Here is a 17,869-nt window from a genome sequence, read left to right on the forward strand (position 1 = left end):
CGCAGAATCCCATGTCTGCATATAAAAACTGCCACAACTCACAACGCGTTAAAAACAAAAGTCAGACTTGGAATCTTTCTCAACAACATCCTCATTAGTCCGAACAACTTCTTGTCTTTCCGAAATCTTGGAAATGTCTGATTACGAGCAATTGCCAAGCGAGGCAGCAAATAATAATAAAAACAACAACCGCCTCGCTTCTCTCGACGTGTTTCGCGGCCTCTCTGTCTTTGTAATCTCTCTCTCTCTCTGATTAGCATGCACCACATTTTTTATTCATTCACCTGCATTGATTATTTATTTCAGCTGATGATATTTGTTGACTATGGAGGCTCACTTATACCATTCATTGCTCATTCACCATGGAACGGTTTACACTTGGCGGATTTCGTTATGCCTTTCTTTCTTTTTATCGTTGGACTTTCTCTTGCACTTGTATATAAGGTACTATTTACTTTTTTATTTTTTTTTTTTTTATAAGTTCATATAGCGAGTTAAAAGTTTGATTATGATGTATCGATTGCAGAATGTAGAGAACAAAGTAGAGGCTACACGTAAGGCAGTTGTGAGGGCAATTCAACTCTTTGTTCTTGGAATTGTTCTTCAAGGTATTATTCTGTGTAACTTTTACTTGGTTTTTTTTTTATTGAAGTTTATTGTTTGCTTCTTCTATGCCCGAGTTTGAAGATATATGAACTTGTAAATACAATGCAAGCATGTAAAAAAAAAATCCACACAAACTATCCAAGATTGTACATAATCAATCGAAACAGTACACCCAACCAAAATTGTTAAATTTGAAAAGTGGGATTTTAGTGTATACATCTTAATTTTAGTGTAGCTTAAATGGAGATTTATGAAAATATAAGATATATAACATGTTCTTATCTTAATTTTAGGTGGTTATTTTCATGGACTAAATTCCTTGACATTTGGCGTTGACATTGAACGTATACGATGGCTTGGCATTTTACAGGTTTCACAAATCAATATTAACTTGTAATCTTGAAATTTGAAACCAAGTAGTAGAGAAATATAGAAATATAGTTCTAAATTAATATACCATCTTGTATGAGAAATATAAAAAAATTTAAGTTGCATTGACATGGATAGGTATGTCGGTGTCCGACACAGATACGAAGTGTCTGACATGGTGAAATATCAAAAATTGAGGTAAATCATATACAAAATGTGTCCGACACGGACACGTGGATACGTATCCGACACACATTTTTTTAAGAATATGGCGTGTCCATGTAACATAGAGAAAAATGGTTTGGAGATGCTGAAAAAATGGAATTTACCAGAGGAAGTGTTTCTAGAGGTTCATCCTTGAGGTTTTTCTAGTTCTGGCCATAGTGGTAGCCGAATTTGTTGGGTTTAATACCAATACCAATCAATTTCCACTACACAGATAATTCGCCTCGCTAAACAACTATTAACAACAGATAATAATAATGTAAAGCAGTAAAAACAAACCACAACACAAAGATATACCGTGGTTTGGCCAATGGTGCCTACTTCCACAAGAGTTAGTCCTTATATAAAGTGGGAAGGAAGATTACAATCACTCCTTGCAGTTTCTCACCTTATTAGATCACTCCTCTCTCTTTATAGGGTTGTATCTCTGTAAATGTTATCTCTCAATCTTGATAGCTATCAAGATTGGGTTTTCTCTGACTTTTGTGTTGTCTCTCGTGTGTTTGGTTTTGCCAAAAATCCAAACATATAGTGCCAAACTCGCGGTTCGCAAAAATAGAATCCTGCCAAAATAGGCATGGGCGCGGGGTGCGCTTGGACTTGTGTTGAAACGGGTGCGGGGCGCGCTCTTGCCTTGGACGATGTCCAGGCGCTTGAGCGCGTGGCACGCTTCAAATTGGCTTGTGGAGGGCGCGTGGCGCGTTCTTGCCTTGGATGATGACCAGGCACTTTAGCGCGGGGCACGCTTCAGAATGGCTTGTGGAGGGCGCGGGGCGCACTCTTGCTTTTCCACACAAGCTGAACTGATTTCTCTCCTCTCCTCATGTGAGGGATAACTCCAACAGAATTAGCCTTGGAGCTGGCAAAATGCGGCGCTAGTTCTCGAGAGAATCTTATTGTTGCTAATGTAGTAGTGGAAGCATAGGCCTAGTCATTCGAAACCAACTTTAATGTTTTCTGCTAAAGATGGTTTGTTAACCATTTTTTCTCTACAGTCTATACACAATCGATCCTTCGTTCTTTAGGGTCTTTGAAGGCTACTAGAGTCTTTTTTGTTGTTTCTTACAAGGCCCAAAATATCGATATCGATGAATATATCGGTGTACCCAAAAACCGATATATATCGGATATATCGGATATTTCGGATATATCCATTTTTTTGGTAACCAGTCCAAACTATTTAAAATATCGGAAATATTGGATATATCGGAAATATCGGAAATATATCGGAAATATCGGATATATATCAGATTTATATTTTAAAATAGTCAAAAAGTCAACCGATATATATCGATTATATCGAAATATCGAAATATCGGGATTAAAATTTCCGGAAATTCGATATATATCGGGAAAAAAAGGGTTCTATATTCGGTGGATATATATCGGGAATATCGATGTCGGTGTACCAAAATACCGATATATATCGGCGATATATCGGATATATCGGCGATATTTTGGTCCATGGTTTCTTATCCCAGTTGTTGCTGGCAAGGGCACTTAGAGGACAGATGGAACAGCTTCATGTGGCTGTCATTTTGCACGAGAAATATGTTTTTCCCTATGTTACATGGATACGCCATATTTTGAAAACAATCTGTGTCGCATTCATATCCACGTGGAGTGTAGGACACACCACGGACACATAATGCATGTGATAACCCCCAATTTTTTATATTTCGCCGTGCTAGGCACTTTGTATCTGTGTCGGATATGGACACACATATCTGTCTCAATACAACTTAGGTTTTTCTTTTTTCTAATGAATGTGATATTTAAGGTTATAAACCAGGTGAACACAGAAGTACTTGCTGTAGTAAAGCTTTGAAAAAAATGTATTTAGTGGGATCCCAAATCTGGTCTACCTATGGATGCAGCAATTGATGCAGGAAAAAACATTGGAGCATCATTAGAAAGTTTTACCCCGAGCCAAAAGAATCAGAAGTCTCAAGCCTTAAGACAATGATGTTATTGATAAGAAGATGGATTAAGTCCTTAATATTATCTTTTGCCTATACTTCTTGATATGAGTCTAACTGGCTAGCAAGTATAAAATGCTCTTTTAAAATTCTCAGCCTATGAGTTCTCTGTCTGGAACCAGGAATAATGATCAAACCTGTTATTCAAATTTTTCTTGATATATCCCGACTTGAAGTCTACAATAATTCTTCTAAAAACATCTTTCTGCCCAAGTAATCCATTTTAGCTTTTTGCCCTTTACCCATCTCAACATGATCACGTTGAGATTAAATGGGAAACTTATGTAAGCAATCCTCTGTATGTTCTTTAGTTTATACATTGGTGAAATAACTAGCTGTCTCTACAGTTCATATATTTGAATACTCTAAACTTTTAATATGTGATCGAATCCCCCTTCCAAATGTTGTAATGTCTAGGTTTTAATATGAAATTGTCTTTCACTAAATTCAAAGGGAGTCGATGTTTATAGTAGGGTTATTTCAATGAAAAGTGTATGTTTTTAACTTTTTCCCCTAACATCGACTATAATTACGAATAAAACCTAATGGTTCGATTTGATTTTTGCACTTTTTGTGAGTTTATTTATATCTTCAGCTAATGAGTATGTACCGGTGTACCCTAAGTCCCTAACTTCACTGGGTGCTGGAACATAATAGCTCCTAAAATATGTAATGCTGACCAATTTTCTCAGTTCTCTTTTCCTATTGGATTTCTTTTAATTTACATTATACCTACATGCTCAATTTTCTTCCTTTACATCTTAACTTTTTTGTGAGTGCAGAGGATATCTCTCGGTTATATTGTTGCAGCTTTATGTGAAATCTGGTTACCATGTAAAACAAGGAGAGAAGTAACTCTTTTTAAGAGCTATTATTTGAATTGGTAAGAGTGTAATTGTTTTAATTGGGCTTCAAACGTTAAACTTGAGGATGCTGTGCTTAATATGACATATTTCTTTTTTTATAGGATGGTATTGTATGACATTCATTAATGATGTTTTGTCATAAAATGTGATATGGTATCTATTCTCCTCAGCAAAGCACACTCACTAATTCTGTAGATATGAGAAATAGACAAACTATCTTAAAGTGTAATTATTTTCACGCCGCATCCTGAACATACAATAATCAGCTACTTATTTCCCTCGACAAACATAAAGGATGGAAACTACTTCAAATAGTGGTTGCAGATTCAAAACGTTTCCAGTGATGTCTTTGTTCTCTTAAGATTGTCCTTCTCATTGCCTTATATGTTCTGTGCATGTGCCAATGTGATAATAAATCTGCCACTCTAATCCCATCGAGTGCAACTCAGACTAGAAGTTCACAGCTTCCCATGTGAAGCGCCACCTGATGTTCAAGGTGATATAGGATATGTAGATAGCCGCCAAACATAGCCGCATAAAGTAGGTTACACACTGATATCAGGATTTTCATTCATGATCAGCAGAGATAATAATCTAGGTTCCATTTTTATTACTTTATTCATCTAGTTCATATCAAGTGTTATAGGTTTACTTCCATCTGCTAAATATCTAATTGCTTTGGATGATCATTGGAATTTCATAATTTTTGTGTTTTTATAGTCAACCAGGTTAATCCACGAACAGAGTCGCAGTATGCTAGTATAGCTGAAGTGATCATTTTTACTAGTCTTCTTCTTATTGTAGGTGCGTTGCGCTTGCTCTATGCATCATATACTCAGGCCTCTTATATGGTCTATATGTCTCAGATTGGCAGATCAAAGTGTCACATTCGACCTCTTCTATGTTCGCAGCAAGTGATAACTACACAATTTACACGGTATAAGGGTAACATCCATCTACATATTTAAAATTTTAAGCATCTCCTAATACTCAAACAAACTATAGTCATTTACAATTATCAATTTAGGTTTGAAAGAATGGCTACTGCATGACTGAGGCATTCTGGGCAGAATCCTTTCCACTCAGATTATATTTTATTTCAGGATTCCATTGATTTCATTTCAGATAGAACCTTGTTTTTTATTTTTATTGTAATCAAGTACTCATAAATATTAACTCGTGGCTAGGGTGCATCATCTATAATTTTGATCTTAGTGAGACTTCTAATCATCTACGATAAACTTATATTAGGAGGTATACTCATTTTTGGTGCTTCTCTCCTCCAGTTATTAAAGTTCTCAAGATTTGCTCCTTGTTATCTTACCTTTAATTTTTGTTGCATTAATCTTTTGGATGTTAGTTGGACAGACCTGGATTAGATTTAAGTAATTCAGGTTTACCTATTTTGTAGGTGAACTGTGAAGTAAGGGGTGATCTTGGACCGGCATGTAATGCTGCTGGATTGATTGACCGGCATGTTCTAGGTGTCAAACATTTATATAGAAAACCAGGTTACAGAAACTTGAAGGTATACAAAATCTGAAAAGTATATATGTTTTAACTCTCTGATATAGTAGAATTATTCCTAAGCAACATCTTTGTTCCATAGGAATGCAGTAATTCCGAGAATGTTTCAGAGGGTCTGCCTCCATGGTGCCTTGCCCCTTTTGATCCGGAAGGCATTCTGAGGTAAATTAGTCTTTTCTGTACTAATTCTACACATTATTTTATTTGCTGTGTGGCTCATCTGTCATATAGCATTTCTTTGTACTCAAAGATTTTTATGTAAATTGAATCTTCTTTGTCCTTGATTTTATTTTTATTTTCCCAAAAGAAATGGGCAAACACTAAAGCGCTCCCCCCATCCCCATTCCACTGAGGAACAGCTAGAGGATTTTCTGTTTCCTGAAGAAAAGAGAGGTGAGATTTAGCATTGGAGACACAAGATTTTCTGTTGTACACATGTTCACAACTTGGATATTCGGTTAGTTGTGTGTGTGTGTGTTCAATTGGGACTGGAGTTACAATTCCTAAAAATGACCATTTGAAAACTCGTGTTTTTTTTATCATACTAAATGCAAATAAATGGGATTAAAGCTCGTCCTCATACATTCTGGAATCCTTCTTCTTTTTCTTTTTGGGCTTTTGGTAAATCTGGTATCTTATATCCGCTCTGTTTATTATGGAATAGCATCACAATTTTCTGTATTGAAGTTAATGTGTTGAAGTATCACATTGGACACAACTCAATTGTAAAACTTAAAAGGGCCCATATGTAAATTCCGCAACCATTTCACTGATCAAATTGATTTTTCAGTACTTTAACAGCTGCTGTTACCTGTATCATTGGACTTCATTATGGCCATGTTCTTGTGCAATTAGAGGTGATATTTTAGATTGATATCTTCCTGTACCTTTAATTTATCAATTCAACTTACCTTATTGATTGAGTAAAGGGGGTGAGGCACAAATTGTGTCTTGTTTGACACAAAAGAAAATTATTAATTTTATTCTTAACTAGTTTTATGACTTCTATATTTTTGGGGCCTAAGCGTTATTACAATGAAATGAATAAACTGCAATGTTACTAATCACTTTCGTCTCTATAGATACAATAAATGACCTTTCGTCTCTATGTTTTAGTCAGTTCCCTAATAATTGACAATATTATTTACATGTAGACCATGCCACCAAAAAAACTCCTATCAAAGATGTCTCTTTTTTCCCTGTAGTTTCAAATAAATTTTATTCATAGATTAGTATGTCTAAAGAATGTGTTTTGTGGTTTTATTCGTTATGTGGGTATTCAGTCTCGAAAGCTACTATTGTTACAAGAACTGATTCTTATCGAATCTCATATAACTCAGGGCCATAAAAGGCGGCTTTTCCATTGGCTACTTATCTCATTCACACTTTTTGGCCTCGGGTTGATACTATCCTGTGCAGGTTTGGCCAATTATGTAACTGTTTCAGTCTTTTTTTTTTTTTTGGGTAAAGGTAACTGTTTTAGTCACAATCTATTGCAAATGTCTCAGGGTAACAGTAAAGTGCTTCAAACTGAGAAAAACGTGTTCGGTTTTTTGTTACTTAACAGGAATACCCCTGAACAAATCTCTGTACACTACCAGTTACATGCTCCTTACATCTGCTTCTGCGGGCATCACTTTTAGTGCTCTATATGTGCTGGTGAGTTGGAACAACTTGGTCATATTTTCGTATGATTTTATGAATTCAAACTTGATATACTGTTAATTTTATATCACTTTACTCCGAGTCAAAAATCTTCTCTTGTATTCAGTGGATATTTCGTTAAGTTACATGAAGCCCTAATCCAGCTTATAAGGACTTGTAGTGCAATTTTTTATAAAAAAAAATAGAAATAGGTTACGAATTGTAGGCTGAAAGAGTACCATCAGGATTATTTTATTTTGATCTTTAACTTTCTTGTGGTGACTCACACATACTTGGTGTGAATCAGCTAAGAGGTTCTCCATTTGAGTGTGTCTATACAATGTAAGATGCAGCGGTTTTCTCATTGTTCCCTATACTTACCATTAGATATGTGTTTTATTTTCAAATAACAATATCTTCTAAAGATGCATGAGATGAATGTTTGTTGTATAGCTAAAGCATATCATTTATGTCTTGTTTGTAGGTAGATATTTATGGTTACAAGCGATTGACATTTGTGTTGGAGTGGATGGGAATCCATTCCCTGGGCATCTTTGTTCTTGTAACTTCGAATTTGGCTGTGATTGCAATACAAGGGTTCTACTGGAGTTCTCCTAAAAATAACATTGTGAGTTTACAATCAGTTTAACAGATTCTTAAAGCTCATGTACTGTCAACTGTTTTTGACTTTTCCAGTCAAATATGCAAGTGGGTTTTTGTGATAGTACATATTTTTCTTTCAATTGTTCTTCTGGATTATGCAACATGTGCTGCTGCGGGGTCCTTATACCCTTAGGTATAAAATTATTAAATATTTATCTGTATTTTCGTGTCCAACAGGTTAATTGGATCGTAACAAGGTTTGTGCACAAGTGACAAGTATCTTTGGTCTGGCAGGAGGTAACATTCATAACTCTTATTATCTTTGGCCTGCTATTACCTTTTGTTGTATGAGCAAGTGCTGAGACAACCATGCTTTGTTTTTTTCAGTCGATTTCTTGTTGAAAATTAGTATCATCGATTGCTATATGTATGTGTGAATACGCACTTAAAAGTATTGGCAAGTCGACTGCAGTGAACACCGTAATCTGGTTTTAATCTTCGGTGATGGTCGAGTCGGTGTATTTACATACAACTTATAATTGTTGTGTATTATTTGGGGGAATTAATTTCTCCACTTGCATACTAGTTCAGTACTGTAATATGATTGAATACTATGATTCCCTACATATGGAATGAAGCTTAGATCATGGCTGGTTAGCACTTACAAGTTTTGTGTATTTCACTATTTTCGATGGAATTCTTGATTCCAACTGTATTAGTGTTGGTCAATAACTAACTGGTATCGATCATATTTTTCAGTAAAGACTTGTTAATCGGTTAAAAAAAATGTCTAGACATGCTTTGTATGCACAACCCCCATCTCATGGCTTTTTTTTCCAGATTATCAATAGTCTGTCCAGTCATGGACATGTAAGGGAGACTATTATTGCTTGTACCTGCAAATTGTTCTTTTATTCCTTCAGGAAATCCAAACAAGAAAATGCTGGTCATTTGGAGATATTGAATGGATAGAGTTGGCCTAGGTGTATTCAGAGTTTCGGACAATACTTATTTTAGAATTGATGATTGGTAAGTTGAAGGAGTTCGTTTTGCAGATAAAATACTTCAGTCTAGGGTAGAAAAATAGATCAAAGTGAATCTATGACCATTGAAAAAATTGGCTTGAAGCTACAAAAGTAGGAGGTCGTAGCAAAATCTAGGTTAGGTCCCAAATTTACATATATAAGAACATAAGGTATATGAGTATATCTCATTCGGGAGAGTAGGAGCTGTACGTGAAAAAGAAGTCACGTGATGCGTGTACTTCAGTGCTTCTGATCTCAAATGACTCTGGCAGATTTGTCTTTCACATTAAGAGCAACTTTCCTGCTTTTGGTGATGCCAATTTTCACCTAATTTGGTGCTGAAGATTATGGGGATGGCCACTGTCAGCCGTACCCATATCCTCCTTATCAAATGACAGAGAAAGCGGACTTTTTAGAAAACAAAAAAATCTGTCGAAATTCAGGCATTTTGACGAAGTTGATGTCTATGCATCACCATCCCGTAGAAAGTATTTGAAATTTTTTTGAACCACATGGGAACTTAAATTGGGCTTGACACTCTAAAACATTTCCCACCCTCACCAATCACCATCGTCAACCTTGCTTTTGTCCCATATATGGAGAGGGTTGGCTAGTTCGCTCCGGCTGCCAGTATACCCACATTCCAAGGATCCTCCCAGACAGTACTGATGCAGTGATGCCATCCGAGGGCACACGGGCACACCAATGTTTAGGGCTGGCACTGGGTTGGATCGGGTCTGGATATATGAAAATCCAAGACCATTCCGTTTTTTAACAATGCAGATCTAGAACCGGACCGGACCGATTAGATACTCGAGTTAGAGAACTAAAGCCGAACCGAAAATTTAATGTCCACCAATAACCTTAATTTTTGGATGGGTAGACATTAAATTTCCAATTTTATAATTAGATCCTAATTTCCATTATATAAATATTAAATTTATATTTTGCAAAATATAAATAAGGTGCATAAATCCAAAATGTATAACACATTAATTAAAGAAGAAAAATTCCTTAATTAAAAGTAATTACAGGAACTGCATACATCCCTTATTTAGTATTTCCTGTGAGGGTGAACCTACAGTGAGGGTGAACCTATTACTGAAGCTAATTACGAAAAAAAAAATGTCATTGGGAATTGCATATATTCTTTATTCATTTACTGAATCTTTATATAGTGGAGGGAAATTAGGATTTAGAAAGAATAAGGTTCAAAATTTCAACCGAATCATGTCTATAATAGTTCGATACGTACTTAATCCATAACCAATCCAATAAAATTCTGGTTTTGATTTTCAAGAACCATAACCGGTCCAAATTACTAACTACTTAACACAAAAAAAATGTTAAAAATTGGTCTGAAAAATTATTTTTTAATAAACACCTAAAATGTGACAAAAATAGGTTTTTCACTTTTTGGCTGTTATTTAGGGTTCTTGCTCAAGACAAATGGACAGCCCGGGTGTATAGTACATAATACTGCAATATTTTGAGAAATATTGTGAAATCTGTCGATTTTATAAAAATAGTTTTTAAGAAAAATGTCAACCAAACATGTTTATTCAAAAACTATTTTTAGAATAAATAATTTTTTAGAAAAAATGAGATCCAAACACTCACTTATTGTTTTTAATAAAAAAAAATAGAATTTTTGAAGAGCGTTTCTACTCGGACTCCCTCTATCACTCCTTTGGGACTTCATTTCGCACTAGTATCCAAATGTCACTTTCTCTTTCCAAAAATAAAAAAACAAATATAGAAACAAAATAATAACAAATAAATTACCAACCCAATACTAAAACCATAAATAGTAACAAGTAAATCAACAAACTTAGAGCATCTCTAGGTGGTGGTAGCATACTCTTCAAATTTGAAGAATGCTACTACAGAATCTGATAACAAATTTCGACCAACTCTAGGTGGTCGCAAATTAAATGGTCATGAAAATTCATTGGGGACCCCTGCTGCGACATTAATCTTGGAAATGCGCCAAGTCTTATTAATGTCGCGACATTACCACCTTTGTCGCCCCAAATTCAAAAAAAACTCACGCCCGATCTTAATGTCGCATGCACAAATTGAAAAAATTAAAAAAAATAACTTGCGACATTAGTAGTGGTGGCCAATACTGGGCTACGGTGCTAGTCAAAGTCAAAAAAACTTGGGGCGACATTTGCAATGGCGACGACATTAATAATGTCGCCTCCGCGATCCGCATCCCAAATTGCCAAACAAGAATGCTTAACAAGCGGTGATCGACCGCGAATCGCGACCACCTAGAGTTGGAATTCCGGGAAATTCCGACTCATTTCTTCAAATTTGAAGAATGCGACTACGGATACGTCCACCTAGAGATGCTCTTACTAGTATTTCCACAAACAAAATAAATAAAATAAATAAATAAACTTAACACCAAAAAATGTTGAATCAAGTTTCATTCATTTTCTTTTCTACTGTATCTTCATCTTTAGTCACACCATTTTCATATTTAGACTATGAATTTTTCACGTCTAGTTCATCTTTCTCTTACACATTTGTTCAAGTCAATAGATAGAACATACGGGGGGTTTTTTTTTTTTTTCTTTATTCAAAACTAATATAACTAAAGTGATAAAAAGTAAATAAAGAGAGAGAGGAGATAATGAAGAAATTGATATAAATAAGTTTTTTGTCATTTATTTGTTATTATATTGGGTTTTAACTATTTAATTTGATAAATCATTAGTTATTTATTTGTTTCAATTTTTAGTTTTTAACTTTTGGAAATTATATATATATATATATATATAATTTGGATGTCACTTAAATACGAATTCTCTAAGGAGTTATTAAAAGAGTCTAAATAGATTTTTTGATTTTTGAGACCTAATCTCATGCTGGTTTTCATTGTATTAGTTTGTATTCCTAATTAAGACGGTTAAACTAATTTAGAACGATGAAGTGGTTTTCTTACAAAGAGATTTATTACATGTTTTTGTTTTTGTTTTTTTTTTTGCAAACATGTTTTAAATGTGGGGTTCGAGTCTCATTCCTCTAGTCGGCACCTGCCATGTTTAGCTTTTTGGGACTTCTGTTTTTTGTTTTCGTTTTATTTTGTTTTCCTTAACAAGAAAAACGAAGGGTAAGAACACATAGAACCGGATGAAAGACTAGCAAAAATTTTATCTAGGACGTGGCTTTAATTGATAGGGCCTGTTGGCCTGCTAGAAGGCAGTAGTCAGTCGCTGTCGCTGTCGCTGTCCCGCTAGCAGTTCTCTTTTGGTCAATCACCTGTCAGGAGGACCAACGACTGAGATCAAAAGCCCTGAGCCAAAATGTGTTAGACGTTCGAAAGCTGCTGTGCATTTGATCAAATCTAAATTTGCCCGATTTTTGGGTATTCTCTCCGGATGACCGACTAGTGCAAATTGAAATCCCCTAGATAAATAAGAATTGATTATCAAATATAAACAGTTATTTAGTGGCTCATTCTTTAAAATAGTCCAACAGTAATTAGTTTGTCCAATTAGTTTCTTTCTTCTGCTTATTTATGTTATTATGTACCTGACTACCTGTCTTGAGGGACCATACGACATTACGATGACACCAGTCATCATTAAACCTTCTTTTTTTTTTTTTATGAAGTAGTCATCGTCGTAAACCTTCTTTCAAGATATACACACACGTGAAAGTTATATATCCTTCTAAGTCTGACGATTTCAAGCCACGAGTCTAGATTCTAAATCTTTCTTTCCTATTCAAGCAAATATTCTGTCAGCTGTTAGCACTACGCTTTTCTGAAGGGCTTCTCTACTCTCCCCCCACCCACAAATATACACGTACCTAAAACTCTGAATGTTCCACCCAAAATGCCCTCCTTAAAACGATTATGAAATTCAAGTCAACTTTCAACCATTATGAAATTCATCAGAATCCCACCAGTCTGCTTTAGTTCCTCACATGAAACAACATAAAACGACTGTCAAGTTTCAACACAAAGTGCGTAGTTAATCTAGTAATCAACTAACTAGTCGAGCTCAAAACACCAAAGTTGTCGAATTTTTTCAATTGTAGTGCTCCATCAAAGATAGAGTTTGCATGCCATGATTACCATGAATGTAAGATTTAAGAGGGTAGATCAGAGCAAAACAGATCATTCCATAGCATTACCAACTAATAAGTAAGAATAAGGACACGTAGAAAAGGTACGAGAGGTAAGAATTAGAGTGGGGTTCAGATAAGGAAATTATGATGGTGAAGGTGATCGATGTGATAGCAATGTGTGTCTCACTCTCATCTTACACACTGAGAAAGCAAATTAAAACATAAGCCCTCTTAAAACATTGTATTCTAAATAAAATAACTAATAACTAATAACTCCATTAACTCCTATCCCCGTACCATTCGATCAATGGGTTATGGGTAAAAAAAAAAAAAAAACACAACGAGATAACCAAATTACTTAATTACATGCAAAATACAAAGGATTAGAGCGAAACAAAGCTGTCATTTGTGATTTCTTTGTCACACTTGGCCCCAGCTTAGCTTTAATGACTTGCCCCACCAAGAAACACCAGACATATTTCCCCTCTTCTAAGGTAGTTGCGCCCATCGAATAAAAGAAGAGCAAAATGGAAGGACAGGCATGCATTTACTTCTCAAAATGGAGCTGTTGAGGTTCTCTGGAGCATATGCCTCTTGGGTAGTTGAGCAGCAGCAGCTGCTGCTGCTAAATATACCTGCTCGCACAAACACATTGAGAATCACCAAAAGAAGATGCATGGAAAATAAAATTTGACTTAATTCCTATCTAGCTACTAAATTTTACCTGTTCTTGTTGTTTAAGCCTTTCATTCTCCAGTGTCAAACGTTCAACTTTATTTTCCAACTCATTCGTATAAGCCTGTTAATAGATAATTAAAACAAAAAGAAAAAAATCGGGACAGAAAAAGAGAGATCAAATATAGAAGAAAGAAGCATGCGTACCTGTTTTCTAGATCTTGAACGGGCAGCAGACTCTCTGTTCTTGATCATTCTCTTACTTCTTCGATCTCCAACATTATCTTCAGATTCAGAATCTCTTTTCTTGCCAAATGGAGAGAATGCAGAACAAGGACCTAAAACATCAAAAGGAGAGTTAAAAGATGTGCCAAAGGAGGAAGCGACATCATTAGACTGGTTATCCAGTTGTGAGTGTAGTGGACCAAGAGTGTTAGAAGTGTTGTCCAAGTAATGAAACTCAGGTACAGAATTCAAGCATAATGCAGTTGGTGGGGTGGGAGTTGGTGAAGACCCAAAGTGGCGAAACTCATGGGTAGAGTTACTAGACCCTAAACTATCTCTGCTGCTAAATGGTCTTGCTAAGAACTCTTGAAGGTTATTGCCCCTAAAGGTGTTTGGGTTATAATGGTTATCACAGGAGTGGGGTTTGGGTGGAACCCTTCCCAATGCTTCTCTAGTAGGGTGATGATCTACTGATGAAAGACCAATGTCCTCCCAAACTTCTTCCATGGTTTTTGTTCTTGGGGTTTGTAAAGGAGATGAAGCTGAGAATGGAGATTGTGATTGATAAGAAGATGAAGATGAAGACTTTGAAAATGAAGAAGTTCTTTGGTTGCTATTATTTGTTGTGCTGAAGATGATCTCCTCACCGCCTGATGACCACATAGTTTGAGTCAGATATGCTTGACATGGGATGGGAACAAAGGAGAGGTGGGATTATAGATTTCAAAGAAGAAATGAAGAAAAAGGGCGTTTTATACTGTGGCCATGTATGTATGTATGTGAGCTATTTTGACCTGATATAAAAGATCATGATGCTTTAAGAGCGTTTCTTCTCTGTTTTAAGTTTATATACAATTTGTACAGGTTTCGGTAGAGATAATTGGGGATAGTCGGGAGACCCTTGTTTTATCCAATGGGGAAAGTTATGAGGGACATCGTTTTATCCAATTAGGTAATGTAGATTTTTGCTTTATATATACAACAGTACAGATGCAAAATATAATGACCACACGTACATACATCGACAAAGCTTACACACAGAATAAAAATAGTCAAAGAAAAAATAAAATAAAAAAATGTAAGAACCAAACCTGAAACCCCATGCCAGAGTTGGAAGGGACATGGAAATTAAAGGAACTACGATGTTTGGTGTATGAGTATATTTCCGCCTATCCGGCTCCCCTACCGGGGGATACCTTCAATTTTCATTGAAACCAAGGCGGGGATGCGTATTTGGGAGACAAACAGTACAAATGACTCACGTCAGACATGCCCTTATTTTGCATCCTCTGTCATTAAAGGTGTCTCCATATCTGAGCAATAGTGATATTCAAGCTAAGGATCAGTTTGTCCAATATACGTGTTTGGCTAATTTTGCACAATTGATTCGCCCTTCAACATGTCTCTCTTGGATGGCGACCTCAGTGACTTCATTCACTTTCATAGCATAAAGATCCTTGGGTGGAAAATGTCCCTTAGAAATCGGCCCAAGGTTCATGGACGGAGTGTGGTAACAACACGTGTATATCACGTGAAGACTTTACTTGGGGAAGGCACGCGTAGGAGACTGAGGTTGAAGTGTTGAACTAAAATAGCAGTGAGACACCTGTCGACCATAAAATCCGCCGCTTTGACTGATTTACCCCGACTGATTTGACAATGAGTATTAAATATTCAAAGAAAGAAATGAGATAATGAAGAGGTGCGAAGTCATCACTCATCCCCTGCCCTGAGTGAAAGAACGTACGATATTGTATCTGCCGCCACTATTGTAATTGCAGTCTGTGTATTTCTTTCATCATCAGAGATTCGCTTCTTTCATCAATAAATTACTTTTTCATTACACTTTTGGACCATGCATGTTCCACTCTCTCTCATGCACTTTTTTTTTTCCGATAGAATCGTAGAATCGAAATACAACTTTTTTTTGGTTGGGACATGAGACCTCACCACATCTGGAGTCTGGCCTTACTTTGTATTTTTAATTTTGTAAGAGAAATGTTAGCGAGCTACCCTTCTTTTGGGGTACCACGGTGATACTCACTAAAAAACGAAATTTCATAACTCGATACCGTATCAAAATACACTATTTTCTATCTACTTTTTTTGTTTGTACGGTAAGCTTTTTCTCTCTAGTTTCCATCTCTTAAAAGTTATGCTTACTTCACTTTCCAAATATCAGTTTGATGTTTTGATTGGCAACATCTAAAATTGGAATTTGACTTTTTGGTTTCACTTTATTAGTGGAGAAGAAGAGGGAAAAGTATAGTTCAATACATCACATAAAAAGAATTCAGAGAAACAACAAAGAATGAGAACAACCTTTCCGGAAACCCAATTTTGCTTTAATCTATATTGGCCGATAAATAACCTAATTCTCAGAAAAATCAATAAAAGTGAACACCCCAAAAAAAATTGCACTAAATTCATATTTGGTGTTCAATCTTTGCTAACTAATGGGTTGGGCAAAAAATTAGTTCAATCTAAAAACGAAGAATAAAAGTTTTCTTCGAAAACAATGGCAGATCAAAGAGTAAAGTGATGATTAACTGAATTGGAGATGAGAGATGAGGTTCTAATTTACTAATTTCTCAGGGAAGGTAGTGATGGAATTTTCACATTTTAAATCTGCAAAACAAAGAAGAATAATAAGACGAAAAGGAAAATGAATAACAGACTCAATTTCATTTTCTCTTGTTTTCCCCGAACCCTATTCAGCAGGTCATCAGTTTATTTTTTTTCGTTCTTTAGCGGTGCATCACCATGCTACCCCAAAGAGGGGGGTAGCTCACTAGCATTTCTCTTTTTGTAATCATCTTCTCTCTCTCTCCCTCTAAATGTGGAACCTAGTACGATATAAGTTACCTGTTGGACTGTTGGTGACTTGCATCCTCATGCTGTTCCACCAACTGTACATCTAGTTCAATCTGAACGATTCTTTCTCATTGAACAGCACATGTCTAACTTTACAAATTTTGCAAAATCTCAAACAGTTTGCAGAATTTAATTTCTTTTGTTCAGTTGGTTCTCGAGATACAAACATACACTAGTATACCCCGTTGGCCGTTGCCTTGGCTTTGGGCCTTGGTTATATGTTTATGGATGCGGGGATGCCGATTTTATAACAAAATTATTGGGAAATTTCGGAATCCAATGGCACTAGTAGTAATTAGTTATTACTTATCACAAGTACGTTCCATGGCTTAAAAGTTATTAGCCTGGTATTATTTGATTTTTAGGTCGTCCCACCACTTTCTTTGTTGTGGAGCCACTGTGACTGGTCACTGATCCATCAAAGTTCATACGTACTGTACTAACTCATTGCTTTTGTGACAAATGCCTGAACAGAAACACCAATCAGTCACCCACCGACTATCTCTCTCTCTCTCATCTCTCTTAATTTGGTTCCTTTATTCACCACCGAAGACAATAGCAGAAGTCTATAGTCTTCAAGTACTTGCTTGGTTGCTTTTGAAAGTTCGGTGGGTCATACGTGTATATTTTTAGTGAATTTCAATTGGCCAAACGCAGCAAAATGTAGTACTTTCAGTGAGTGATTATGTCATCAATATCGATCATTCATTAGCCACCACTATAGTTTGTACTCGGTGAAGAGCTGAAGATGAGAATGCATACTGTATTTGATCAGGCTTGGTTATATCATCCAATCCCGTGTCTCTTTTGTTGCCAAGTGGCACCCACTTTCCATCAATGTTTTTGGGCCCCCACATTACCGTAATTCAGCTCAACCACATCTACAAACACTTGTGGCCAGATAAGAACGCCCACAACTGGCAAAACTTCTTGATCCTTAATTGGTGAAAATCACAAATCAAACAGGTTTTTGGTACGTAGATTTAAATTATTGGTTTCTACATGCGATTTATTATGGTGGTGTCGCAGAAGAATCAATAAGGTGCTTTGCTTGGTCGGGTATAGTAAAATATAACAGTCACATTATTGAAGAATACTGTTGCTCGAAAATACGTGGGGCGGTCTTATTTGTCTTTATTGAGGTGGCATGTATGCAACTCACAAAATG

At 36.0% G+C, this 17,869-nt stretch overlaps 2 protein-coding genes across 4 annotated transcripts; one reads left to right on the forward strand and one right to left on the reverse strand.

Annotated features, from left to right (window-relative positions):
* The first annotated feature begins 12 nt into the window (after positions 1 to 12).
* On the forward strand, positions 13 to 8,483 carry LOC147519887 (uncharacterized). 3 transcript variants are annotated; one of them, XR_015212367.1, is made up of 14 exons: positions 13 to 232; positions 307 to 444; positions 527 to 608; positions 900 to 976; positions 3,962 to 4,062; positions 4,850 to 4,982; positions 5,457 to 5,573; positions 5,655 to 5,734; positions 6,363 to 6,429; positions 6,913 to 6,991; positions 7,140 to 7,231; positions 7,701 to 7,924; positions 8,057 to 8,116; positions 8,207 to 8,283. XR_015212367.1 is itself a non-coding variant. In XM_086591412.1 (14 exons), exons 1-13 carry the CDS (start codon positions 134 to 136, stop codon positions 8,090 to 8,092), a joined length of 1,245 nt encoding a protein of 414 aa, XP_086447538.1. In that variant the 5' UTR covers positions 16 to 133; the 3' UTR covers positions 8,093 to 8,116; positions 8,207 to 8,483. The 3 variants fall into 3 exon arrangements, 2 of the variants coding, with proteins under 2 accessions (XP_086447538.1, XP_086447539.1); XM_086591412.1 differs by having other exon boundaries at positions 16 to 232; positions 7,701 to 7,844; positions 8,207 to 8,483; XM_086591413.1 differs by having other exon boundaries at positions 98 to 232; positions 332 to 444; positions 7,701 to 7,844; positions 8,207 to 8,483.
* Positions 8,484 to 13,144: 4,661 nt separating this feature from the next.
* Positions 13,145 to 14,795, reverse strand: LOC147519888 (bZIP transcription factor 27-like). The gene is made up of 3 exons (XM_086591415.1): positions 13,810 to 14,795; positions 13,652 to 13,726; positions 13,145 to 13,562 (listed from the first exon to the last, which is right to left on the reverse strand). The coding sequence occupies exons 1-3, from the start codon at positions 14,488 to 14,490 to the stop codon at positions 13,482 to 13,484; spliced, it is 837 nt and encodes a 278-aa protein (XP_086447541.1). The 5' UTR covers positions 14,491 to 14,795; the 3' UTR covers positions 13,145 to 13,481.
* Between the last annotated feature and the right edge of the window lie 3,074 nt (positions 14,796 to 17,869).

The sequence above is a fragment of the Coptis chinensis genome, chromosome 2 (genome assembly GCF_015680905.1).
Source record: "Coptis chinensis isolate HL-2020 chromosome 2, ASM1568090v1, whole genome shotgun sequence".
Taxonomy (NCBI): Eukaryota; Viridiplantae; Streptophyta; class Magnoliopsida; order Ranunculales; family Ranunculaceae; genus Coptis; species Coptis chinensis.